General features: G+C 39.8%; 1 protein-coding gene across 3 annotated transcripts; it reads right to left on the bottom strand.

Annotated features, from left to right (window-relative positions):
- Positions 1-397: 397 nt before the first annotated feature.
- Positions 398-11,833, bottom strand: EIF6 (eukaryotic translation initiation factor 6). 3 transcript variants are annotated; one of them, XR_014491950.1, is made up of 8 exons: positions 11,625-11,833; positions 10,850-10,935; positions 10,190-10,219; positions 9,317-9,492; positions 7,658-7,834; positions 6,751-6,932; positions 5,977-6,068; positions 398-2,562 (listed from the first exon to the last, which is right to left on the bottom strand). XR_014491950.1 is itself a non-coding variant. In XM_083358066.1 (7 exons), exons 1-7 carry the CDS (start codon positions 11,729-11,731, stop codon positions 6,059-6,061), a joined length of 768 nt encoding a protein of 255 aa, XP_083214192.1. In that variant the 5' UTR covers positions 11,732-11,832; the 3' UTR covers positions 398-6,058. The 3 variants fall into 3 exon arrangements, 2 of the variants coding, with proteins under 2 accessions (XP_083214192.1, XP_083214193.1); XM_083358066.1 differs by having other exon boundaries at positions 398-6,068; positions 11,625-11,832; XM_083358067.1 differs by lacking the exon at positions 10,190-10,219 and having other exon boundaries at positions 398-6,068; positions 11,625-11,831.
- Between the last annotated feature and the right edge of the window lie 14 nt (positions 11,834-11,847).

Below are 11,847 nucleotides of genomic sequence, written 5' to 3'. Positions count from 1 at the left end.
TCTTTTCAGAAATCTTTCTTACTCCAGCCAGAAAAGTTGAACTAAATGGTGGCTATACAATGCCAATTCTGTCCAGAGAATAGGAATATACAATCCAGTAGCAGAGTGAAGCTGTTTCCAGATTTTGTGATTTTTTTAAGCAGATCCTCTGCAATTAAATTGGCAAGCTTTTAATGAATGCAATTCTATTGCTTTCAATCTTTCTACTAGGCAATAACCAAATAAAGGATGAAAAGGTGCAGTTTTTTTTCCAAATTTTCACTGATTCTATTGTATAAATCCACTCCAAGCTGTATTTTTTCAACTGGGCTCAAACATAAGGCTGAGCTAGAGGAAAAAATGATTGAACATTATTCAAGAGAAAAGTTAAAGAAAACATATATGGTAAAGATTAAATACAATATTTCACACATAGGTATTACAAGAAAAAATAGAAGTTTGTTCTTGAAATTGTTAATTTTGTCTCAACCCCAGCACTGAATTAGTAAATGTTATACTAATTTATATATATATGTTGTAACCGAGAACATTCCAAATATATTAGTTTTAAGAAAATCAGTGATATTTTGAGAGTCCAGGAGGTTACACTATAGGATTGCAAAGCATTTCTTTAACAATACAGATTAAAAGCCAATGGTTTTTAGGTGAAGCATGTCGACTTAGCCTTAGGGCTAAAATACATTCTTTTTCTGCATTCAACATGAAATGCAGTACAGAATGTATGTGATAGTAATGTGCTATTACTATGTACTAAATTGGTATGAGGACACCATTACTTTGTAAGATCCCAGTCCCTTACTTGAACTTGAGATACCATGTCAATCTAATCAGATAACCCAAGCGGAGACTTCTTGATCAAGCAGCACTTTATTTGATCAAATCAAGCAGCAGGGTGGCCAACAATCTGGAATGCTGGCAGAGTTACGTCCAGAAGTGCCACACCTTAGAAATGGGTAGCAGTGCTTTATAAACTTTGTTAGCCAATGAAAATCAGACAACAGAACCATTACATCATAAGACAGACATCAATCATTCCTGTACACTCCCTTAATCCCTCCTACAGTACATCGCACCCATGTACATGTTTCCCACGCTTGCATGAGATTTCCCTGGTGCAAAAGCTGATTACAAAAAGCAAGAAAGCAATAGTTAAGACTAAGCAATTTCCCTTGGTTCCAGAACCCTTCAATTTCAAGCATATGACAGAAACGCAGGTTAATAACACATGCATTTTCAGTCCTAATAGCCAAGGACTTCAGCCACTTCATTGCAAAGACATTTTAAAGATTTGAGCAGAGTAATACCCTCTTATGTTGCAAATGTGAACCTTGGTTTTAGGCTTGCTTATTTATAAGATTTTACTGTACCCATTTGCTATTAAGTAACCTTTCAATGTATTTCTAGACCTATATGAATTGATTTAAACATAGCTCCTACTTTAGAATTAATCCAATTGAGACTTAGAAAATGACCATAGCAATTTTTTCATAAAAAATTCAGAACCAGCTTAATGGTTATTTCTTTAGACAATTTATAAAGTGGGTAGGATTGAGCTTGATCACTGAGAAGCCAAAGATTTCAAAGTCCACCACACTCAAAACTACTAAGGTTACTAGAACCGTATTTCTGTTGTTTTTCTCCTTTCAGCTTGATTTTTTTTAAAAAAATGTTTTCCAATTGAGTTTAATGCCAAGTTATTAAACTACAGTGTTGGTTAATAGAAATGTATACCAATTTGATATTGCTTGGGGATCAAAAGTTTGTACTTCTCTTTTTGATATTTGTTGTGAGTCCTCGCCTGCCAGCAGATCCGGCAGCCAAGTCAGATGAATTGGATGAGGGGAAACGGTTGCCTGGGGTCACATCGGAGTCTGTGGAAGGCTCCGAGGAGCAGGAAGACTCAGGGCTAGATGTGACACCAGGCCCATCTACTCACGCTTGGGCAGAGAGAGCTGGGTTGTGGGCCTGAACTGAGCGAAGACGAAGAACAGCTGGGGCCTGTTTCAGCTGCACAGATGTGCAGGGAAAAAAGGTGTGCAGGACAGCGGAGGACGGTGTGGCAGCTCTCCAAGAAAAGTAAAACTCCCAAGAAGCCACGCCCTGGCTGGATTATAAAGAGGAGAGACGTGGGAGGGGCTGGTTGCCGAAGGCAAATGTTCATGCTACGGCGGCTTTGTGCTTCTCTCATTGTGTTTCTTGCCTCAGGATTCTTGGACATTTAACCAGGTTTATCGGCTTTATGTGTGTTTGAGTGACTTAAACCTTGAGCATTCCAGCTGAGAACTCAAAGAGACTAAATCTTGGTCGTTTCAATAGCTAAAGGACTGGTTGGAGTTTTGTTTCATAAAAGTTGTGTAAAAATAAAAGGGGTTTATCTTACCAAGTCCTGCCCTGTTCAGTGCAAAGGGGTTTTTCCTCGTGAGTAAGCAGTTGAGTAGTATTCACACAGGCTGGGACAGAACAATATTGGGTTTAGTATAACAGAAGTATCCACAGTGGCTAGGATAGTGTTGAGGGGTCACATCTCCTTCCTTCAGAATCCAGGTGTACTGAGAATTACTGCTGCAATTTATAGAAATGGATAAATTTCATCTCAAGCCTTACATCAAATAATACTTTATATATTATGGTTATGCTTGGTTTATAGTTCAAACTCAGATTATTTCAGCCTTAGTATTTTCTTCTTTTGATCATATAGGACTTAACTAGACATTTTCTGTTTTTATTGCTGATATGAAAAGGCTTGCACGAATGTCCCATGCCAGCAGCTAAACGTTTCTTCAGTATTACTCCATCAGTGATCTTGAAATATTTTTCCTCCCCTTAGTTTTGGGCCCAGATTAAAGGTTTGTAAAATAACTTAATTCATTCCTACCTATATGGTATAGCTGCAGTTATATAACAATATAGGATGCAAAAGTACTGCTGTTATCCATTTCACAAGCCCCCAAAGTGGATGAACCTAGTATGTATCTTGTCTTATTTATATGGAGAGGGACAGAGGGAGCTAAATGGATGCTCTAAGCCTTGTAGTTTAGGTTGCTGTTAAAAACATTGGAGAAAAACCCACACAAATATTGGAAGCCTGACCTTACTGTTAAGAATATGCACTTTTGCATGCCACACACCAGATTTAACTATTGAGCTAACAAAGGTTGCACGCGTTTACTGTCATACAAATTAAATTCTCATGAAATCAAAGACCAATTTATTGAAAGAATTTATCATTTTCAAAGGGCTACCATTCTGTTAAATTCATTTTAAGATAAAATATCTGTACCATATCATTAAAACTCTTTAAAATCTATTGGAAGGCTGATTATCTCATTAATGGTCGGGGAAATCTGTCAGTTTCTAAGGTGCAAGTTCACCGTTTGTTTACTACCATAGCAAAAATGTGAATTTCAGTTGTGCCTTTCTACATATTATCCACAAGTAGAGCCAAATGATGAAAAAAATATCTCACTCTGTAAATTCCCATTTAAAAATACAAACATTTCCCAGATTATGTACAACCTGACTTACATAAACTAACCTTTATTGAACATTTTCTTAATGCATATAAAAGTCAATTTTGCACAGAATACAAAGTAGTATAGCATCCAGATGAACACACAACCTGTGCAGTTATGCAAGGTTTTTCAGAACAGTACATAAGTTGGAGATTGGGTAGAAGTCACTGGACTTAGTAGATTCAGCAATTAGATGCTATGGTTTATGTTGTAGCCTTTAATCATGGTCAAAGCCTTCCTTGGGTGCAATATAGTTAGCAAACTAGTTGCCTTTCTTGGTATTTTAATTAAAGAATTGCTATATCTACAAAGCACAACTGCACCTCTGGGAAGTCCCTGCCCCTATACTTTCTCCAGTTCTGCTGCCATCCCAAACAGTGCCCACACACAGCCACTACCTTCACCTGGGGGGACTACAGTCTCTGCTGCCTTGCCCAGCACAGAATGTGCTGTATCTCACCATTCCATCCTACTTCACACTGCACAATCTGCAGATTGTTGCTACTTGTGCTGTGGCAAACGTGGCTTCTCTACCTGCACTCAGCCCTGGCTCCTCCACTGGCTCTGTCCTGCTGCTTCCTCCTGGCTGGGCCAGGCAAACTCCCTTCTGCAGATGAGATTCTGCCACCCTGCTGCGCTCACTGTTCATGGCCTGAATCCGAAGCATCAGCAGGAGGAACACAACGAAGGTCAGTTGGGGTGAGAGGCAACAGAGATAGATAGCATAGTGCAGGTAAGCCAAAAGAGCAGAGATAATGGGAGAAAGGTGAGAGAAGAAAGTTGAAGCAAAGGCAGTTTTGCATAGGGCAAGAGAATGTGACTGTGGGACCCTGATAAGATTGTAAATGTGGGAGAGGCACCAAGTACCCAAAATTTGATCACATGAGCAAGAGTGCTGCAATGACTGGAACCTCGAGGACCAGTTTTAACTACCATTCATTCAGCATCATCATAATTTTGAATGGTCGCTGAATAAGTCAAGCAAGGACATAAGCAGTACATAAGTTGGAGATTGGGTAGAAGTCACTGGACTTAGTAGATTCAGTAATTAGATGCTATGATTTATGTTGCAGCCTTTAATCATGGTCAAAGCCTTCCTTGGGTGCAATATAGTTAGCAAACTAGTTGCCTTTCTTGGTATTTTACTTAAAGAATTGCTATATCTACAAAGGAATTTTTTATTAGAAAAGTATAAGTTAACTTGTTGCCATCCTATAAACTTACACTACTAAAAGTCTATATTCAATTATACTGGCTGTGAGTTAAGTCTCTCAGCTTCTCTCAGCAGTATCAAAGTATGAAACACACTTATGAATCAAGAGAACAAAGGTCAGTTTTGTTGAGAGGCTATGCGATAGGCAGCAGTTGGAGGCTAAGAATGCAATATTTTTCATTTACCTCCAGCTCACCCTATTCTTTTATCTGTGTGTCATGCATGAGCTACACTTAGAACAGATGACTCAGAGTCAGTCTGATCACTTCCAATCTTACAGAACAAGTATCATCACTTCAAATGGAAGATACGAGGCGGATTCTGATAAGAAATACATAACCAGTGATGACAGTTTTTATAATTTTAGTGTATGTTTAAGACATCAAACTATGATACACTAATTTGGTAGAGGACTGATGAAGCAAAAATGGTGGCCTAGCATATTACTTAAATTCGATACAGTTCTTGTTGTTTCAAGTCCACCTCAATGTCCATACCACTTATTTCAAGATTAACTGTGTTGACTGTGACTGTGTTGCTATCATAAAATTTCCTCTTCCAAATAATATGATAATTTTTGTTGTTATAACAATATAACAAGAGAACAAGCACTTTCTTGTTTATGCCATAGCAAACATTGTAACCTTGGCTTTAAGACATCGGAGTACTATATTTTGATAATAAAAGATGAGCATGAAGGCATCAGAAAAAACCTTTTCAATTAAATCTATTATTTCCTGATAGAAAAAAAGACTTTCTATTAAAGAACAGATATAGTTCTCTTTGGCTTTTCAGTGACTTCACATATGGACAAACCAGATTTTATTTGCATAACCTCCTAGAAATCTTACTTACTGAATGTTTGGTTTTGCTGAAACATTCCATAGATTCTTTCAGCCCCTTAAAAATATTATGTTCTGGATACAGAATGATGCACGATGGTAACATGGTCTTGCTGGCTAAGTGAATGCTATCTTGAAAACCTCTAGACTGAAACCACACAAACGCCAGCCACTTCTGAACAGAAAACAATCAGCGTTCTTCAGGTGGCATTCTGGTGAATACTGGGGGAAAAATAATCCTTTTCCTTATTGTGATTGCTTGTATTAAGTTCTAAACATCATTTCATGAATAAATGAAAGCAAAAACAAAACAAAGGGACATATTTTTTTTTCTTGTTCCAAGTCTGGATTGCCAAAGGGAAGGGAATTTAGAATAATATACTTTTGAAACTATGATTGTAGTAGAGACCTCTTTCTTGGAGTGGAAGAATTTGCTTGAGTAGTCAAGATCACAATTTGGCATTTCACACCTGTAGTGTTTCTGGAGCATATTATGTCAAGCTACAAAAGGGAAAAGAAATGATTAGCAAAAAAACAAACTTGAAGGGTTCCAGCTTTACTTTCATGCTTGATCTATAAAATCAAAGTCCAACTGAAAATCAGTACCCCAAACTAAAACTAAATGAGATGCATATAAAGATTTCAGCATTTTACAACCAGAAGGCATTTACAACTCTTATAGCTTTCTATAATCTAGTGACTGCTATTTGTGCACTTCACAGTCAGCTTTTGACAAGTGGAGTCAATGGAGAAGCTGGCAGTAAAATCTCAAGTCACAATCATGTGATGTCTCACTTAACAATCACATCACTTAGCGATAGAATTGTTGATCCCTATTTTGATTATTAAGTGAGGGCTACTTGTAATAATAATGCTGAACTATTTCTGTCCAGTTGACTTAACATGTCATGTCAATGCAATTTCCCCACTGGTTTTTCACCTTTACCAACAATTAAGCACTATATGCTCTTCCTGGGAGCAGATACAAACAGGTGGAAATACTTTTATATATTATTAATGAGGAAGTAGTACTATACATCTTCTCAGAGTGCTGAATTTCTAGGGATTTACAGAAGATTGGAAACATAAGAAGACTGAAGAAAGCCATTACTACTAGTACAGTTATATTCCGGCTACTATCAATTGCTAATAATTTTTGAAAGTAGATTAATGTCTGACTTACCTGTCAATCAAAGAATCTCTCATAGTGGTAGCAATGGTACTTGGCTGCGCTTCATTAAGTTTGAAAACACTCTCAATAACAGATAATTCCGTGCTGGTTGTATCCAGGCCACAGAAGGCACACCAATCATTCACAACCATTCCAGCTGCAATCACTTCACTGCCACGGTTAACCGTTCCAGCCTGGTAAGAAAGATAACTAGTGCCTTAAGAACTTCTTTCTCATGCATATTATCAGGTCTTCTTGCTTAAGGTTGCATGAATATAAACCTTATTTGCAATATTTAAATAGATCAGAGGACCAAGCCTTCAGTAGGCATGCATGATATTCATGATGTTCAAAGTCAGTTTTCTGCATTTTCCAAACCATGCATTATGGTTTAGTGTTATGAACCCAGCCACTCTGGCTTATTCAATAAATCATAGTGAGAAATAGCTCAGCAAAATGTGTGAAACACAATTACCATCATTCCCATGGATATATCATATGCTATTAAATACAAGTAACACAACTATGCCGGGTGTATTTTTCAATGTCTTCCCACTGGCATTGTTCATCTAAATGTTCACTGCTCCTAATTTTATGGTTCATTTAGGATTAGGCTTTAACACCTCATGCGTATTTGCAAATAACTGTTTTGTTGTCTATTTCTTGATGCTATGACAACCACATAAGACTATTTAATCCAAAAGGAAGTTGAAGGAAAAATATTGAAACAATAAAGAGATTCCAAAGAAAGAGACCTCCTGCACTGAGTTAACTAAGTTGCAGTGGCATACAGATGGATGAAACTGTGGCCAAATACATTCCCAAGTCATAAGATGTTAAAATTGTATTCTGTAATTTGGCTCAAAATATAGTTTAAAGTAACTGAACACTCCAAGATTTGAACAGAAAGAACATTTACCACAAGGGGGACTTGCAACAATGAAGAAAGCTCATCCTGGTCTTCTATAGATGTCTTCGGGTGTACTAAGCCTCCCTGGTTGCTGAACGCACAATAACTTCCCACAAGTACTTGGTCTGCTACTGTCTGTCTAAATACTTCGACTTTTAGTACATCAGCTAAAATCTCTTCTGTCTCCTGTAGGGGGAAAAATGACATTTAAAATTAGGGTTGTTAGAACACATTTATCTGATTTTAAATAATCATTATGCTTTCATTGCTTTTATCCCCAAACTTCAATAGCATTAAGCATAGCCAATCAATGTTTTTTGTTAGCAAGAAAGCCCTAATTAATTCATCTTGAAATAAAAGGCATTTGCAAGTTAGAATAAAAAAGTTTTTTCCCAATAATAATCTGACTGGAACAGACTTTGCTGTCTAATCTAAAATGGTGCTTTTGAAAGATGGCTGGGGAAGAAAAAACTAACAGAAATGCCTTGAAAATGCCATAGTTGCCTCAGCTGGATGCACCCTTCCTCCTGTAGGAGTGGCTCCAACATGCACCTAGAGCAGAGTTCCTCAACCTTTCCAGGTTGGCAGCTGTGGGGGGGGAGGGGGAAAGGGGATGATTTTGTGGGAGAGGCAGGTGCACATACACGTGTGAGCTCCTACAATGTTTGCGGTGACATGAGCATGAGTGGGACTGCAAGTGCCCACAACAAGGCTCACGTGAGTGAGGCTGCAAGTGCCTGCAACAAGGCTCCTGTGAGTGGGGCCATGTGCATGCACTGGCTGGCCACTCACATGGCCCATTAGGCCACAGCCCGGTAGTGGGCCATGGCCCACAGGCTGGGGACCCCTGACCTAGTTGGCCTATTGTAGTTGTTCTAGAAGCACTTACATTGAGAGCTGTGGAGCACAACTGCACCTCTGGGAAGTCCCTGCCCCTATACTTTCTCCAGTTCTGCTGCCATCCCAAACAGTGCCCACACACAGCCACTACCTTCACCTGGGGGGACTGCAGTCTCTGCTGCCTTGCCCAGCACAGAACGTGCTGTATCTCACCATTCCATCCTACTGCACACTGCACAATCTGCAGATTGTTGCTCCTTGTGCTGTGGCAAATGTGGCTTCTCTACCTGCACTCAGCCCTGGCTCCTCCACTGGCTCTGTCCTGCTGCTTCCTCCTGGCTGGGCCAGGCAAACTCCCTTCTGCAGATGAGATGCTGCCACCCTGCTGCGCTCACTGTTCATGGCCTGAATCCGAAGCATCAGCAGGAGGAACACAACGAAGGTCAGTTGGAGTGAGAGGCAACAGAGATAGATAGCACAGTGCAGGTAAGCCAAAAGAGCAGAGATAGTGGGAGAAAGGTGAGTGAAGAAAGCTGAAGCAAAGGCAGTTTTGCATAGGGCAAGAGAATGTGACTGTGGGACCCTGATAAGATTGTAAATGTGGGAGAGGCACCAAGTACCCAAAATTTGATCACATGAGCAAGAGTGCTGCAATGACTGGAACCTCGAGGACCAGTTTTAACTACCATTCATTCAGCATCATCATAATTTTGAATGGTTGCTGAATAAGTCAAGCAAGGACATAAGCAAATGCTCAATCAAAAACGTTGTTAAAGCTTAGCTAGTGCAAACATGATTTTTAGTACTAAGATTTATTTTTATATTTACTCTGTCAATGTCTGGGTGGGCAAGTGCTACGTAGTCATTGCATGCAGTGACATTGCCCAATGCAGAAAGACGTTCTTCCACCCTCTGGATTCGCACTGAATCAGGAAGGCAGTTTCTGATATGCTGAAGTTCCTGGTCAGTAGTATTGTTTGGGACTAGCAAACCATGTCTGTTACCTAAAATATAGAAAAAAACTGCCTTCAGTTCCAGTCTCCAACATTCTATGCCATAAACTAACTCGGGACATGATGAATCTAATCAATGCTGTTAAAGAGAACAGCATCTGACCTTGTAACAGTTTACAGTACAGCCAGAGTGGGTTTTTTGACAAAATACACCAACAGCACAAATGGAAGCATATACAGTATTTTTCCATGTATAAGACACTATTTTTTCCTGCAAACACCCTGTTCAAAAATCAGGTGCATCTTATACAAGTGCAGGGTCTTATACACAAAAAAATAATGGTAACCTCTGCAGCCCAGGGCAGGCCTGTGTGAGTTCTTTACATGCCGCTGCCACAACGCCTAGTGCAGGAGGATATTGCTGGCCCGAGATGCCACCTGGTGCTGGAGGATTGCGCTGCCCCAAGGATGCCGCCGGTCTCACTGAAGCCTTCTTCTATGATCTGTTTTTCACTGGCGCAGCTTGGGCTGAAGCCATAAGGGGCCCCGGGAAGCCGCCTCAATACAGTGATTGATGGCTGAGGGGGTGGGCGTGACTAAGCCCACAGAGCGCCATCTGATTGGAGGAAGCCACCTACCTTGTGTGATGGTACCAAGAAGTACCAGTAATTGGGGGGCGTCTTATACAAGGGTACATCTTATAAATGGAAAAATACAGTGTATGAAAAAAGAACAATATCCTGCTTACCTATCACCTCTCTCACCTCTTCCACTATCACTGTTGGCATAAAATTGAATTTAATAAAAGTATTATAGCTGAACAACAGTAAATGGGAATGGGCAATCATAATAAATTTAAATAAAGTTGGTTATTATATTATTTCCATTTGCACCTCTTACAATAGATTAAGATTTTGAAAAAGGCAGTGATGAGAACCCCCCACCAATCCTCCCTATTTAGTCTCTGTAGGGACTTAGATAATAAGTTTCTCCATCTTCCCAGAAACTGTAGTAATCAATACAGTGAGGGCCCATAGACTGAATCCAAATTATATGAAGGATTCCCCTTAACATAAAAAAGATTGTTGAATACAAGTTCCCATAATATTAATGTTGATGTTTCAATTCCAGAGCCTGGTATCATTATTAAATGGTAAGCAAAAACATTTAACTTTTAAATGTTTTCTAATGATCTCACTGAAACGTTATCAGGATAAACACGAACTGAACTCAACAGTACATATGGATTTTATAAATGAAGGGTACAATAGCAGCTTGCCTTCCTTTTCTGAAATATTACAAAACTACACAGGGAAACTGCTTGTCAAAATATATTAAGGCTAAACTGGGATGAGATTTCTACAGTTAGGAAAACTCAAAAGTAATTTATACGAATAAAACAGCTCACCTACACACATTCTGCCAATGATTCGACATCCAGCAATAGAAGCATGAATTACAGGAATGGTGTCAGAAAGCTCCCCTTCGAATACACTAAAACACAACAGAGTAAGATTAAATAAATATGCAAGGAAGGTCACGAAGTTCAATTCAAGCATACTTAAAAGAGCTAGATTTTCAAAAAGTTTAATAAAGGAACAAGCTGAAGAGCAGTAGTCTTACTGAATTCTTGTGACCTAACGTATTCATAGGGTGAGTAAGTAAAAGGACAGACCTTTACAGGTGCTGATCCCTGACATAGCAGTCAGTACTGTAGGGAGGTTGGAGAGTCCTAATATTGATATCTCCTCTCAACTATGGGTGTCACTGGGTCGTTTTTGTCTGCTCGGTTTCGCCCAACCCAACCTGTCTCAAAAGAGGCCGAAAATAACGACGACAGAACGAAAAAGGGCCCAAACATGCTCTTTCAGTATAAAGCAAGGGTCTTCAAACTTGACCCTTTTATGACTTGCGGACTTCAACTCCCAGAATTCCTCAGCCAGCATGCCTGGCTAAGGAATTCTGGGAGTTGAAGTCCACAAGTCATAAAAGGGCCAAGTTTGAATACCCCTGGTATAAAAGAAGACCGCTACAGCCTTTCCCACTTATTCTTCTTTCAATGCGACTCAAGGAAGAAGCTGCACTGCAGCAAAGGAGGGTCCCCGATGTGACGCGGCTAATCAAAGCAAATCCGGGCTAAGGAGGAGAGGAAGAGAAAACAGGTCGAGCTTCTCTATGATCACCTGTAGAAGCCCTCGGAGCCTCCGATGGCCACCAGACAGTAGGCGTTGGTGAGCTTCGCGAAGCAGCCGATCTCGTTGTTGTTCTCGAAGCTCGCCCGGACCGCCATAACCGTCAAAGAGCCGGCAAAAAAAAAAAAAAAGAGAAGGAAAGGCAGAAAGGGAACCAACGAGACACGTGGTCAGGCCTCGACGACCGTAGCCCGGAAACCGATAGTGACGTTAT

This window comes from Vipera ursinii (assembly GCF_947247035.1).
Source record: "Vipera ursinii genome assembly, chromosome: 3".
NCBI classification, from domain to species: Eukaryota; Metazoa; Chordata; class Lepidosauria; order Squamata; family Viperidae; genus Vipera; species Vipera ursinii.
This window is presented reverse-complemented; position numbering and strand designations above follow the sequence as displayed.

Excerpts from the sequence above, each read along its gene's own strand:
- EIF6 (XM_083358066.1), bottom strand. The coding sequence starts at position 11,731 with ATGGCGGTCCGGGCGAGCTTCGAGAACAACAACGAGATCGGCTGCTTC. Across the intron at positions 10,936-11,624 it reads GGCTCCGAGGGCTTCTACAG|TGTATTCGAAGGGGAGCTTT; the intron begins GTGATCATAGAG and ends GTTGTGTTTTAG. Across the intron at positions 9,493-10,189 it reads AGAGGTGAGAGAGGTGATAG|GTAACAGACATGGTTTGCTA; the intron begins GTAAGCAGGATA and ends TCTATATTTTAG.